Raw genomic sequence first — 16,535 nt, 5'->3', positions numbered from 1 at the left:
TTGCTTACAACTGCTAAAGCTTCCACCCACTTGAAAAACACATACAAAAATACTAATGCATATTTATAACCACCCTTTGTGGTAGGAAAGGGTCCTATAAATATCTGCTGCTGAGTCCCGATTGCTGAATTTTTCTTTCAAACTGTCTTTCCCTTACCTATTATTTTGTTTTTGTTTTTTAAGCAGATTAAATACTTCTTTGTGTGAGTTTTTTTACATATTTTAAACTAGGGTGCCAGAGTCTGACTGTTGCTATCTGATAACAAGGCTGCTGCTCCCAGATGTGCAAGACTAACATAATAATCTAAATTAATTATTTTCCTTGCCATTGCAAGAAGCACATACGGCACTTTGCAGCAATCAACACCTTGATCCTACACCCTGTGGTAACCATTTCTGATTCAGAGAGAGACCTGCCGTGGCACTTACATCTTGATCCTACACCTTGTGGTAATCATTTCTGAATCAGAGAGAACCCTGCCGTGGCACTTACAACTTGATCCTAAAATCTGTGGTAACCAATTCTAAATCAGAGAGAACCCTGCCGTGGCACTTACATATTGCATCTTGATCCTAAAATTTGTGGTAACCATTTTTGATTCATTGAAAGAGCTACCATGGCACTTACATCTTGATCTTACACCTTGTGGTAACCATTTCTGAATCAGAGAGAACCCTGCCATGGCACTTTCATCTTGATCCTACACCTTGTAGTAACCATTTCTGAATCAGAGAGAGCCCTACCATGGCACTTACATCTTGATCCTACACCTTGTGGTAACCATTTCTGAATCAGAGAGAGCCCTACCATGGCACTTTCATCTTGATCCTACACCTTGTGGTAACCATTTCTGAATCAGAGAGAGCCCTACCATGACACCTCAGCACAAAGATGTATAGCAGTGTAATGGGCTATCTCTACTTTGTAGTCCAGCCAAAATATCAGGCTGTCCTTCCCACTTATGCACCCCTTTTGTTATGCATTGCTGTACCATCTATTTGGCACCCCTCTGTAATTTTGGTATCCCGGTTAGGTAATCTCTGATACTGCACTGTGCATTTTGTATATACACATGCATATGCCTCCATATAAGTTCATTAAACTGCCCATTAAAATCCATTTCCTGCAGTTATATACAAGTGTCTTTCATTTCATGCATACTCATCTTTGAATTGTGTGTCCACTGGTGTGCTGCTTTTTTTTCGGTGTGTACTTCGTTTCTTAGTTTTTAAATTATGTAATAGCATGCAAAGATAATCATTGCACATGTAAGATCCATGCTGTTATTTGACTTGGCCATGAAGCAGGAACAGAGATCCTTCTAATAGTAACACAGTTTATGTGATATGTAAAACTCAGGGTTGCACACACATGCTTACTCAAGTACAAGTGCTATTGTAAAGTGTCTTACCAGGGCAAGCTCAAGCTAAAGGCTACACAATACAGTAGGACCCTGCCAGTAACTTCATTGTTTTGCATGGATCTTGTGTATTTAGATAGAAAAATTTTTACAGTGACATAGATACTTACTGAACAGCAGGGATATTTCTCATGCTTTGTTTTTGTCAGGAATTTCTGGATTTCTAATGTGCTGTGGTAGCGTTGTCACCTCACAGTAAGACGCTGTCCGGTTCGACTCTCAGTTAGAGCGTCTTCTGCGTGCAGACATGCGTGAATGGGCGTACCTTCGTTGAAGGTTGTGCATCAGGGCTGGCAACTTGGCATGTAAGAATCAACTGCCAATCATTAGTGGACCAAAGTTCTGCTGTGGCAACCCCTAACTGGGAAAAGCCGAAAGACACAACAACCATATTGTACATTCCTTTACATTTTTACTGTGTACTGCTTCATGGCATTAGGTACTCCCCTTTCTAATGGTGAATGTGGAGGGTCATTAATCCTAATTTGTAAAATGTCTCTACCATGTGGTAGCTTTTTTCTGTCTTTATTTTATCTTTTTGATTATTATATCACATACTGGGCTGGATTAAGAATGGATGTTGTGAGGTAGGTACAGATGGGGCGTACGCCTTGTGGTAACCATTTATGATTCAGAGAGAGCTCTACCATTGCACTTGTATCATAATCCTACACTTTGTTGTAACCATTTCTGATTCACAGTACTTTAGCATGAAGATCTGCAATAGTGTGGTGGGTTATCTCTGTGGCCATGCTAAATGCTAATGAGACATTCCAGAGGAATGGCCTGTGATAATTAGCCATGAGCTTTCCCCTGGAAATACCTGAAGTACAACATTTATGCAGCTAAGCAGCTGTGCAACCTATGGCTGCCAGCCTTATTAATGAACACTTCCAAAATCTCTTGTTCATCTATCATGTTAGAGGTTAGAACCATTGAGTGCACCAAACAGGTATTGTTGGGTTGGTGCATATGTGTATGTGTATGTGCGTGGCTGCATGCGTGAGTGTATGTAGAGTTATGACTGGTATAAAGTGTGAGAGCATGTTTACATATGTGTCTATGTAGCAGGTCACAGTAGAAGGGGTTAGTTAGGGGATAGGAATGGTAGCTGGGTATATGTGTGTTTATATATGTATGGACAGATGGAGGAATGGATGAGTGTATCTGCGAGTGCAGTCAGGCGGGGGCTGTGCGTGTGTGCGTTTGTGTTTGTGTAGATGTGTGTATGCATGAATGTGCTGGGGGAGATGGCTGTCAGATTTCCATGCTCCCCTGCAGTAATGAAAAAATCATACAGTACTGGAGGGGACACTAGACACCAGAGACATTCTTCATATTTAATTTAAAGACGCCTAATAAAATAAAAGAAGAAAAAGTCTTGTAGCACAAAATATGTGGGTTGGGGAAGAACTAGACAGGGATAACTCTTTATAGTGTTCTTTATAGGCACTTAAAAATAGAAAAATATTTTGCAGTATGGGCTGGGGTAACACTAGACACTAGGGATAACCCTTCTGACACTACTAGGTTCCTACGTATTATCTTAAAGTCTATAAAAATAAAAACATTAAAATAAAAGGCAGGGACAGGTTTCAAACTCTTTAGCAGCATTTATAAAGGCAGCAACTTAAAAATGCATTTACTCATTCATTCAACACATTTTAAGTAGGCAAAGCTACACAGTGATAGCTGTGGAGGAACACACATTAAGTCAAAAGTGGCCCCTAGAAGTTATGAGGGTTCAAGATGCCAGTAGTTGCACTTAACTTTTTTAAACAAATTTTCATCCATTCATGACATAAATCGTGATTAAGGGAAGATATTCAGTCTTTCTCTTCAACTTTGTTTTTTTTTTTTTTTTTTTTCAACAAACCCTAAATGACCGAGACTACATTGTAATTAACTGTATGGAAAGAAGGATATTAAGCCAGGGGCTGCTAGGTACCCAGAAGCCTTGGGAGTTCTAGAGGCTCAGATGTGCATTTTCGAGTTTTTAAACAAGTTTTTATCCAACAATGACATGAATGAAAATCATGATTAAGGAAACAAATACCATCTTACTCTCCAATTTTGTTTTTTCCCCTCATTCTTTCAACACAACCTAACTGACCAAAACTACATTGTTGTAACTAAATTATGCAGGGGATCTAGAGGCTACTAGACACATAGAAGACATAGGGTTATAGATGTTTTGAAGTGCATTTTAGATTTTTTTTTCCCAGCTTTTTGATTCAAGGATGGCCTGAACAAAAATCATGCAGAACAAAGGAAATTCAGTCTTACTTTTTTATTTCAGGGAAGAAATAAGTTGTATCCAAGGCTGTATTCTGAAAGTTGACCAAATAGCACTTCACAATAAACTAAGAAAACAAATGCTTGTGAGGATACATAAATCATATCTGGGAACAATACCTGCTTCCTTACTCCACTGAAATAAAGGTAGCTACATTCTGTGTATCCAGATGTGGTGATAAGTTTGAACGAAAATTAAGCCACATATGGTCACAGTCATACATTTCAAGTTGCTGATGTCATATGGCTATATAGCATGCCTCTCCAACTCTACTCCCAAAAGGCAGACACCTTCTACGTAACCTACTGATGTCAGACTCAGACAAAATTGAAAAAAAAAACAACTAGAACATAACATATTTGCTCTTTATCCTACCCCTAAAGATAGCCACTTGTATATGCATCTAATGTTTGATTGTGAGGAAAGCGATAATATAATGATTACAGTAATGTTTCCAATGTGTTATGTTTAGACAGTACACTTCTTGTATACAAGCCAAAGTAACTCTCTGTGCAACCCTCTGAAGTTTGTGTGGAAAGTTAAAGAAATAATGACACACTGTCCTCAGCCCAACACAAGATATAGTGAGCCCTTAGGCTGAGGCAAGTTAAAGAAATGAGTATGGAGCATTTGTCCTTGGGCCTCCACTGAAAATAAGCTCTATCCTAGTTGGACTTTCCCGGTCAGCAAATGTTAAATAAATAACGATATCATCCCCAGCTCCCCAGGCAAGCTACAGCAGCCTTCTGTGGACAAATCTGAGCAGGGCTAGTTTTAGACTAGGTGGGGTTCAGGAAAAAGTTGACAAATAAGCCCGTTTCAAAATCCACTTGTGTATCCTTGGTGTGTGGGGCCACCCAGCCCCAGATGCTCTGAAGGTCTGGCTATTCCATAGCACATTTTATGCAATTTATGACTGTTTACTGAGCTAGTGACAAGAAGGTCAGTTACTTTCATTTGTACAACCCCTATCAAGCAGTTATAGCCAATTCTGTGTACAATTCAGATACTGGATTGTGATAACTGAGGATGGCCGCGTAATATATTACACCTTTGTCATAAACAAACAGTTGCCACACATTGAACTGTTCCAGTTTTCTTTACACAAATCATATTAGTCCTGAAAAGCCAGAATAATATGCAAGCAACATCAGACAGCTAGTCATTTTCCACCACAGACAGTTCTGGCAATCATGCCTACTTTGTCTGAGCATATAAGGTGTCCAATGAAGATGCACACTGGTCTTGAAAAGCCAGATACTGACCATTTAAACTGAAAAAATTACAAGAGGGTCATTCAATTTCATCCAACCAACCCCAACTACCCAACTTCATACTTCTTATTGTTCAAAAATGCATGCTGATACACAAAACATATTGTTCTGCTAACCTTTTTAAGTGAATTGGTGCAACATTTAAATATTATCCCTGATTTGGCCCTTTGCTCTTCCACTATTTTTGGCTTTGTCCAGAATTCTCAAGAAAAGAAGTTGAGAGCTATGCACCTGAAAAAATGCTGGTACAATTTACTACTGAATATTCCTAAAGCATATAAAAGTGTGCTTGTTTCACTGACTTACCTCACTGCTTCAGTCTTTACATTGTGTGCCATTCCTCTCAGCTATCCAGAATTTTGTAGACTGTCCCCAATTTTGTCTCATATTTTTGAGCTGTCCCTCATAAAAAATTTGATTTGTAAATTACTAAAAATTACCATCAGTCAGTAAAGGCAAATGTTAGGGAGTCACACTTCTAACTGTTGTGAAAAAAACACATTTATGTAAAACATCCTCTTTCTCCATGATAAGTTAAATAAGTTGGAAAAGTATGCATTACATGATATGCATCTATATTTAAATATTGCAAGGTCTTTTCTCTGTTACCTTGCAACATTCATGTCCAACATCACATGGCTAGAATGGCACCCCCAGGGCCCCCACTGCACCAAGAACATATTTTCTCTTAGCATGGGTACCTAATCTATCTATCTATCTATCTATCTATCTATCTATCTATCTATCTATCTATCTATCTATCTGTCATCTGTCTGTCTATCTACCTATCTATCTATCTATTTATTTATTTTTAGAGCAAGGAAATACCACATTTCATTTGCTCTAAAAAGAAATAAATATAGAAACAGCACCTCTAGAATCATGCAGCCCTAGGCAGCCACGTAATTGGCCAGCTGTGTACATATGTGGGAGACATAGACAGTGAACAAGGGGCAGTGCATATGTCAATGCAATACATAGACCTCGGTGTTAAAAAATGCAGGAACGTGCCAAATTCCACTAGGGGCTGTTAAGGGTGATTCTGACACATACAAATTAGCCAATGATGAGATCTTTCCTCATTGCCATTAACATATCTCAGAATTGCAATTTGCCACATCTTGTAACTAGCCCTTTTTGGCTGCAACTATTATAGACAATGGTGGGATTCTTTCTGAATCCTTGGGATTGTGTTTTTTTTCTTTTTTGTCTTTGTCGTATTTGCTTTGTTTGACTATCATTCAGTAGTTTGCCTCAACTGTTATTTTACTTAAATCTTTGCATTTTAAAATTCCTAACTGTATCACATATTTTTTATAGCATGCATATTTTTCATGTTTATGTTGTCTTATTCATTTGATTCAGCTTCCTCCCTACTGACTTTTCAGCCCATTTTCCACCCCCAGTCTACCTACTTCTGCAGCATTTTTGGGGGTGAGAGCTGGTGAGGGATAAGCCATCATCTGTGAACGAGGTATAACAGATTAACAAGTGCCCATAATAGTAAGCCTACGAGAGGGGAGAGAGAGAGAGAGAGAGACAGAGAGTGTGTGTGTGTGTGGGGGGGCACTTCTTAAAGCAGAATGCACCCCTACAACTACCATACGAGTGCTGCTTTGTGTGGTAATGAATATGACATCATTCTTTCTCCTGCTGCTATACCATCTGACCTCCATCAGGTGGCAGATGTGCACTTCCCTTCCCAGGAATATGTGAGATGGTATCAGGCAGTCACTCCCATCCCTTCACCCTGACTCCTCTGACATCCAAGATGGTAGCAAAGCCTAGATCAGCTGTGGTAAGGTCAGGGCTTCATTCCTCTGTGCCATGTAGTATGCTCATTCTGAGAAGGTTAAAGTTACAAAAGGACTATAGTAATCCAGCGCAACCATCTACACAAAATAAAATAAAACAGAATAAAATATGTAAAACTAAGTAAAACAAACATATACATGGATAATTATACCAGCCATCTAGAGGAGCAGCGTACTCAATGCACACTCTTCGGAGATGATGAACTGAAGATTGCCCTTTAGTGCTGGAAGTATGAAGAGTACAAGAGTGAGAACTGACTGATATGCTGTCAGAGATACAGACTTACAGAGGGTATCTGTGTAAGTAACCTTTTCATCCTTTACCCTCATTCATCAGTGTGAATGGCTTGCTTATCTGTTTATCTGTCTGTCTATCTATCTATCCAGCTATTTTTGTTAACCAAGGTATGACAGCCAACTTTATGGACTATTTTCAGGTTCATAAAGCAAGTAAACAAGCATAATAAAATACAGACTAGCAGTGTGTGAGTTATATACATGAATGGAAGACACAACTTTTCAGTTTCACCTTGCAATACAAACTAGCCAATTAAAAGAAAACAAGCACATACTTTCCTTACAGTAATCCTGTAGGAATGTAGGAAATGGGATTTGTATATGAGTAAGTGTGATTGTAGGTAAACCAGCACAGAACTTTCAATTATGTGCAGTACATGCTTAACTAATGCATTATGTACGTGATATGATGAGATGGACTTGTAAATAAACAACTACTGCCTATACTTCCTATCAAATACAATGTGGATGAGAAACAAGTGTGATATGCATAAGGAAAACAACATGACAACATCTGATTTCTATGCATGACAAAATAACGTGACTTTAATTTTTTAGCAGATCTATATACCGAGAGAGAAAATTATATTTACAGTATTTATGCTGTTGTAAGTACAGGAGAGGAAGGAACCAGGTAACAGTTTTACAGAGACTAGTAGGATGAATAATGAAACCACAGGGCAGTAAGTATAAAAAGGTGGGAGCAAGTTATTTTCATATCAAGTGAGATGGCAATTGATGGGCATGGTAGATGCAGTTTGTCATAGTATGAGGAAAAGGTGGGAGTCTTTCAGTAGTGTAAAAGGGAGAAGACAGTGGTAGGGGGTACTATTTATTTTGTTATTATAACTAGAGTAGAAAAACTAGAGCTGACGATTCGTGGAGATATGTTTTATATAGAATTTAGGTGCTGCTGCTTGGGAAGCATTTGTACCTTACATCTTTAAATATGTACCTTTTGAGTTGTCATCTAAAATTTTGGTAAGAGTTTGTTTCTTTATTTATGGGATTCCTATATTTTGGAGGCTAATACTGAGAAAGAGAGATAGGGAAAGAAATATGCACAGTGTAGTTTATTTTTGGGTGGGGGAGTGGAGCTTTTGGTGAATGTTTGGGAGATGGATCTTAAATTGGAATACAGGGGTTCTCATATTTATTCTCACTGCAAAGAAGTGGAAGTTGTTTAGATTGAACAATTTATCGACAAGATACTATTAGTTGTGCAGTTCTCTATCTGGTAAACAGTCATTTAGCATTTGTAAGGATGAAGCAATAACACTTGCTTTAAAGGGATGGAATTATGAATGTGCAAATGTTGTTGAGGTAGCTTGAAGACTTGAAAGATTCCTTTTGGAGGTAACTGCAATTATTGGCAGTCCATATTCTACATGTGGAAGAGGGGCATCCCTCCATATTTGTTGGTGAGACAAAATGTGAGATTCTTTTTGCCCCGAAGAGAAGACTTTTCACTTGGTTGTGATAAGTTGCACATGCTGTTGAAGGCAGAGGTTTTGGTCCAACAAGATGCTAAGTTATCTGTATAAATTATTTCAGTTCTGTCTTCCAATTATAAAACAGTTTTCTTAATTATGATGAAATACTTAACCACACACAAACCTTTATTAACTTCACTTGTATTGTGTAATAACATACATTATAATACATTAAAAGAAAAATATTATTTTTTTTATTTTCATGCAGTATATATATATATATATATATATATATATATATATATATATATATGTATATACACACACACACACACACACACACACACACACACACACACACACACACACACACACACACATACACACACACACACACACACACACACACACACACACATATATTTATGTGTGTGTGTGTGTGTATATATATATATATATATATATATATATATATATATATATATATATATATATATATAAATATATATATATATATATATATATATATATATATATATGGGTCTACTTTGTTTCGTTGAAAGCTCAGTTCACTGAATTTTAATTCACGCTGACCAAATCGCTGAAAGCTTAAATTATTGAAAACTCATTTCACCGAATCTCATTTCACTGAAGTAATGGCACTGTGTAGAGTACTGTAAGGCAAGTAAAAGATATATGCCCTTTTCCCCACTGTAGTGCAATCCTATATATATGTATAAGGATCCCTATCAGGAGTTTCTGAAACCTGAACTTCAAAAAAAAACAGAAATCTACCTTTTTCTGTTTTTGTGGGGAAGCAAGTCCCCACACCCCCTTTCACATTATATATACTAACTCCGACATCACACTACAGTGGGGAAAAGGGTAAAGTCCCTGATCCTCACTGTGCCACAATCTCCATTCAAAAGCTTCCATTTTTTCTGATAGGGACCCGTATATATATATGATTGATAAAAACAAAAAACACAAACACATATATGTTGTGGTTTTGTGTGTGTGTGTGTGTGTGTGTGTGTGTGTGTGTGTGTGTGTGTGTGTGTGTGTGTGTGTGTGTATCTTCCTTTTTAACAATTATCATTCACTCCAACATTACATACATTGCTCGAGTCCTGCCTTTTGAAATTTCACTCTTCTCCCAAACATCATTGTGCATGTATTGTTCCAACAAATTCCATTTATATCTATGTAGTTGCTCATTCCCTTTTCCAAAGATGCTGTCTCCAATTCTTCCATTCAGTACTTCACTTACATTTGGTTTAGATTTTGATTTCCATTTTCTAGTAATTGTTTTTTTTTTTTTTTTGCAGCCTGTAACATTAAACTCAATAAGGCCTTACTGTATCTAGACAATTTGGTTTCTATATCCCATTCCAAAAGAAACATTTCCTTAATTACAATAAGTTGCCCCACCAACATTTCTGACAAAGTACCCTGTAGGGATTATTTTTAATCTGTGAACCTGTTACATTTCCAAAAAACATGGTCCCAATTACCCCTCTTTATTCCCTCTTCCAGCATTTGCTTTCTACCTGAGGAAAAATGCTCTGAAGTCTGGGGTACAACAATACATATGCAAAGACTTCTCTGCAAAAGCCTAACATTTGTGGACTTTGTTACATACTTGTCAGCCAGACAAATGTCCCCCACTGTTCCTTTGTGTATTGCCTTTCCATTCTCACTTTTCAATCTTTTCTCACTTCTTCTGATTGCTTCCTGTATTCATCATACGCCCTACTAATTATCCTTTTTGAACAGCAGGTTCTGTTCGAAACATAACTGAAACCTTAACCAACCTGGTCTTTCACTTAATACTCCTCTAACCCTTCTTCACTGCCTGTACTCTGTTATCAGTCTCTGGTATACATTCTTCAGCTGCTCCTTTGCTAACAAATGGTCAAGCACAGAGTTCTGACAAAACAGCCACTGGCATACTTGAATAATTTAAAGCCTTCTTAAGAAAGGGAAATTCTCTAGCCATGTACAGCTATGTCTGAGTTTAATGCAGACTGCCTACATCCCAAAATTCATGACTTTATTCATGCCCTGACACAGTTGTGGAGGTATGACGAATAATATGAGTACAGCCACTTGTTATGGAATTGCTAGAAAAAAGTTATACGGTAATACATTATGCTCCAATCCGTTTTTGTAAAAGATTCAATACGTGCAACAGGTTCCTCTCTACTGCTGATTTCTGTACTGGTTGATTCAGCCCAAGGATAGTAGGACATAGCAGTGCTGTGTTTGGCAGGGTGGACCTATAGAAATGCTTTTCATCTTCATCACTAGGTTTATTATTAATAATAAGAGACATCAGTTCAGATTGTTCTTTACAGTTAAGGTCACACACACTTAAAGATGTCAGCTTCAGAAAATTTTGAAAGGGTGCTCTAAGGTTAACTCTTTTTTTTTATGCATACGTACATGTTACATTTGCTGTAAAACAAAAACTGAAAAAAAAATCTAAAACTAGCTCTGCCAGGCTCTTCTACACATTGAATGACCAGGACTTCCATCATCTTGACAAAAACAGTCAATTTAATGTAATTAATGAGTCCTCTACCTACTGTGCCCTGATTCTCTCAGATGGCAGTACATGCTGTTCAGTCTGAGCCGCTGCAGAAATGCTTAAAAACTGGACACCTCTGAGATGGTATACTTCATAAATGGTTAAATATAATGTTATGTGGAGGGCATTGTTATGTATACCTGGTTGTAGCCAGTTTTCAATATTAGTCACTCTTCCAAGCTCACACTTAAAATATGTATAAAATAAATGCACGTGCTGGAAACTTTTTTTTTTTTTTTTTGTCAACATTTTCCGGACCACTGGAATTAGGTTTCACTATTTTCTATTACTGTTATTGAACGAGTTATTTAAAATGATCTGAATTAGCACATGTTGCATGATTTCCTTTTCAACCTGCTTATGTCCATGCTGCATTCCTTCCATAACATATTTTAACCCCTTTTGTGCCTCACAGATATCATGCAAATCTTGTCAGTGTCCTTTCCAAACAGGACATGGAATGGCTGTGGAATTTCAGTGGAAGGAAGCCATTTTGGATAGGCAAGTATTCCACTTACATCTACTTTAAGATCATTCACATTAGGGGAGTAAAGATAATGCATAAGGAATCCATTGAGCAGAGTCAGAGCTTATATTTTCAAACTTCATTTAGCATGTTTTATAAACCAGATTTGTGCCTCAATAGGGTAATTTTCACAACTGTATAGATCATTTTATATAACCAGGTTTATAGCATATCAGTGTGATAACAAAATGATGCAGAGTATTTCTTTTTCATGTACTCTACAGTGCTACTAAATGTAATTTCAGGCCAGAGCCGTCACAAGGAGCTAATAATCATGTGCAGTGGTGGTTTGGGTCATTTTAAAGCAGTGTTGATGCACATAGGCTTATCTGTGAGAACATCATGCATCTGTCTGTAGTTATCATGTATGAAATCCCAAGCTATGGTTTTGCAGCAACACCAAGTATTCCCTTTTCTTGGAGTTAGTATATTAAGTTAGTGAGGTTGGGCAGCTCAATCCTCACATCAGGAGTGCAAAAGAAAGATATTTTATTACTCATTGTTCACAATAATATTCTGAATTTCTTTTAAGTTGTATGCAGTAGTGCCATATTCTGAGAACTACTTTTGTGTGGTTTCATTTACATCTGTTTCTCACTAATATGGTATGGTGAAAATAATCTTTTAAGCTGTTTTAACAACTCCTTCAATTGCTTAAATCATGACGTGCAGTTTCTTTTTGTTTCTAATCAGCCTTTTCTACTTCACAATATTCGTTTTATTGTCTAATATGTATATTAATCATTAAAATTTCAAATACCAATGTGCAAGCATTAGCTCTCTTTTGAAATATGATCCACATTGTCTAATCTGAATACAAATGCTCACCATGGCCCATGACCCCCATCTACTACCTTCATTGACTACATAACATCTGAAGTTTTTTTTAAATCGTTGCTTTGCAAATTTCAGTAAGGTTTTTTCACAGTACCACATGCACGATTAGTCATGTTTGTACTACTGTATAATTAACACTTGACTAGATATAGCCTGTGTTCTGCCATCTACCCAGATAATACAATATTCACCATGCCCCAGCAACTTGCTCTTCTGAGAGAATGCCCTTTACATGTAGCCATGCACACAAGTTTTTTCTTTTTCAAGCTGTATTTTTATTGATTACAAAACAACTTGATAAACACAATGCAAACAAATTCAACAGAACTGGTAATATAGAAAAGTCAAAAACACACCAGTTGTTCAATGCAGAGGTAGTTCCAAAACTTTAATAAAATAGTAAAAATAAAGTACAGGTAAGCGCTTTCACATGTAGCTTCTTCAGACCTATTATCAAAGTAAAACACTAACCAGCTTTGAAATACCTTGTAACAGTTTCATCCAATCAACTGAAAAAGCATTAAAGGTTGCTAAGCAACATGATTGCATTGAAAATGCCAATTAAATAAACCAATTAAGTCTCCTTACATTCATATTCCTAAAAACAACTAAATGTTATAATTACTATAAAAATGCATACGCAATTAAATTAAATACTCATATCACCTATTACCTAATAATTCATCAAAACATTTAATCTGTTTCATAAACTCAATAAATAAGAAAATGTACATATTAAAATTGCATAACTGCTCAACTAGTGCGTGTTGATTTAAAAACAATCCATCTACCCTATCTCCTCTTTGTCAGCCTCTTTTTTAAGGGTCTTGCTCTCAGTGCGGGTTGTATCGAAACATGTTCATTAAGGCCAGGGGAATAATGTGCCCCTAGTCTAAAAATCCATTTAATCTCAGAACTGGTAATATAGTGAAATACAATAAATGTTAAAACCAAAAAGAATCCAGCCAAACAGCTTAAACTAGAATAACTATGTAGACTATTCACAATAACGATATAATGTCATCTTTAATAAATGAAATATCAAGTTGCTCTACACAATGAAAGTAAGGTGTAGAAAAGAAAAAAAATTAAATGAAGATTCATCAGTAAGCAAGAAAAGAAATAAAGAAATCAGTGAACATATCTGGTGTTTTAGCAAATCATTTCACTAAGATTCATATTTGGTAAGGTGTGATGTGACTTTATGGGCTTGCACCATGAAGGAAGATAGCAAATGAGTCGCGGTGGAGGTCATTAGTTTTATTTCTTATGCTGCTAATATTTATGATGACAAAATTTAGATTACAGGGGTTGGGGTTAGCCATTATATGTTAGAGTAGTGTGTAGAAGAGAATTGTCTTGATGTGTTGTGATGGGTGAGGCCAAGATTAGGGTGAATGTCTCCTCCTAGGAGGATTTTACTATAATGGGGTATTATTAATTCTTGTTTTTTGAATAATATTTTTCACTTTATTTTATTTTTATTTGAGTTGAGATGGAGTTAGTCAGCTTTAATGTGTGCTAATGGTGAGGGGGTGTCATTAAATAGGATTGGTGTGATATCTGGAGAGTTTAGGGAAGAAGTATGGATAGATGGTTGGGACAGAGTTGGAGAGATGTTGACAGCTACTATTCAGTTAATGTAGGAGCAATTTATAGCCAGTACAAAGCAGTTAACAAGGAAGCACAAACAAGAACAGGTTTTCTTTCATTTATTGAATGCAGAAAACAGGATGCTAGGGAAACTAAGTAACTGGCATATACAGCGTAATCTATTGGTCAAGAGAGGGGACAGTGGCCAACTTAGTAAGTGGTCTTTAGATTGCAATGACTACTCCTTTGGGGAGAATGTCACAGCCACTTTCCAGCACAGGACAGGCAAGTATTTGACTAGTTTAAGTTAATACACAGCAAGGCTCTTCATGTTAAACTTGCTTACATTGCACAATGACAAAGTTCTCAATGAGAACTTTCAGGAGCTGAGTGTTGTGGCAGAACTCCTCCATATCAGGGTCATGATTAAATGAAGTGAACACAGGTTCTGCACTATGCAGGAAGATGGTGACTGAGTGGAAGTGAACACCAAAAGAAGTAGATGAGGTATTTAAACACTTTTAACATTAAAGAGAGAGATGTTTCTGTACTGAAAAACAAGCCTTAAGCAAACTGCAACCAAGAGAACACTCTACCATATGCAAGGTATATATTTATTACTAGGATTTAAGGATTTCCTTAGTCAAGTGATATATATGAAACTGAACAAGATTCTGGGATTGGCAATCTGCATGAATTCACTGGTAAGAGACAGAATTGTGTACAGAATAAAAATGATTTACTCAGAACCAGTTTATTAAGGGATGCTAAATTAACACTGACAAAGCAACTGTGTGTGTATAAAACAAGTATGCTTTTATATGTACATTTGAAGAGCATGACACACCTGTTGGATATATATAAAATAAAGGTTGTGAGTGAAAAGGAAGACAAAGTAAAGCCACAAGCTGCTGAATGTAGTAAAAATATAAACAGAAATGCTAGGAACTATAAGGATCCATATGCACTTGGTAATGAAGAAGCAGGCAAAAACCACAACCAATTTAGGCAATACGGTGATGGGCATACAAAATAATGTTATAAAGCAATTAACTATGTTTTAGGTTATGTAGGACTAGCAGTCATTTTGCAAGACTCTGAAAAAGTTGAAATAAAGTGTTACAGCAAGAAGAGCATAAGATGCAGAAAAGACAAACTGAAAACACTTGTAGAGACTTTTGAGTTAATAAAGTGATATAGCTATTGTTACTGCTGCAAATGAGATATGGTGGTCAGAAATAAAAATATTGATTGAAGATGTAAGTGTTGTATTTAAGTCTGATACAGAGGTTGAATGCTGTATATTGTCTGAATTTATGTGTAAGGCATTGGTATTGCATAACAAAGTGCACAAGTCCCTGTGCGTGTGTCTGGCATATTTATTGAATAAACTGAAGCCTTGGGCACATTTGGCTGGATTATGAGAAGAATTGCAGATTAATGTTGCAGGTAGTGTCCTTGGAAAAACAATTAAATAATTCATGCTGTATATGTGCAGAGTGATTCTCTAGGAAGTACAAACTATAGCAGAAGAAAAGACAGAGGTCAGAGCAGTACATCGCATATTACCGAATAGGCATTGAGTACAAACATGCATATTACCTTGAAATACAATCACAGAGGTCCCAAACACAGCAGTAGAACATGGCAAAACATTCTTCTGCTGATTCAGCTTAGAAAAATGATGCAAGATATAAATGAATGCATAGCACCAGAACAAAGCGACCAGATGTTAAATTAATGCTGATGTGAATATCAGTCACAGTAAAAAGCTTCTTTGATCACTGCAAGTTCTGAGTGTGTGTGCGTTGCACAGCATTGATGATATTTTTCAGTAGGCTATACTCTGTCTAGAAGAAGAGTAGTCACATTAAGATTTTCACTGAGGTAGTACCAGTGATTCTTGCTCTGGGGCATTCCATTTGCACTCAGATCTAGAACTCAGCAAAAAGTGAAGCAGTGTAGTCATAGTTAAACAAATATAGCCGACTGAATAGGTGAGTAGCACAGTAACAGTCATGATGAAATACCAATTGAGAATATGTACAGGCTTTTAAGCCTTAAGAAATGGAACAAAGGGGAATGTTATCCTCTATGAACAATTTGGGGAGTTTTTGCAACATTGTGTAATGCTAATTGAGTTCCTATTCTTATTGGTAACCAATTGTTTTGGCAGTGTAAGCTAGATAAAAAATTAATTCCAGTCTTTGCATACTTAATACACCTGGGTAGGTACAGATATCCAGCATTACCTTTTGATAACTCTTCAGCTCCAGAAATATACCCAAGAGCTTAAGCTGAAATCATTGAAAGGCTAGATGGTCTAGTCAATATAACAATCTTCTGTTATAGAAATCTACCAAGGAGGAACAAGATTTGTTTCTGGAAAAACTGTTAGACAGATTAGGGCAAAGTCACTTGAAGCTGAGCAAAAGTAAGCTTCAGATCTGTTTA

At 36.8% G+C, this 16,535-nt stretch overlaps 1 protein-coding gene across 1 annotated transcript in view; it reads left to right on the top strand.

The window, feature by feature from the left end:
* Positions 1-16,535, top strand: part of FREM1 (FRAS1 related extracellular matrix 1) — a 1,066,140-nt gene that overhangs the window by 978,596 nt on the left and 71,009 nt on the right. Inside the window, exon 37 of the mRNA XM_044060374.1 lies at positions 11,541-11,626. Within this exon, the coding sequence (XP_043916309.1) occupies positions 11,541-11,626 (86 nt within the window). The remainder of the gene's footprint in view (positions 1-11,540; positions 11,627-16,535) is intronic.

The sequence above is a fragment of the Protopterus annectens genome, chromosome 2.part0 (assembly GCF_019279795.1).
Source record: "Protopterus annectens isolate FY-2018-M chromosome 2.part0, PAN1.0, whole genome shotgun sequence".
NCBI classification, from domain to species: domain Eukaryota; kingdom Metazoa; phylum Chordata; order Ceratodontiformes; family Protopteridae; genus Protopterus; species Protopterus annectens.
Note: the sequence above shows the minus strand (reverse complement) of the source record. Positions and strands in the feature narration are given on the sequence as shown.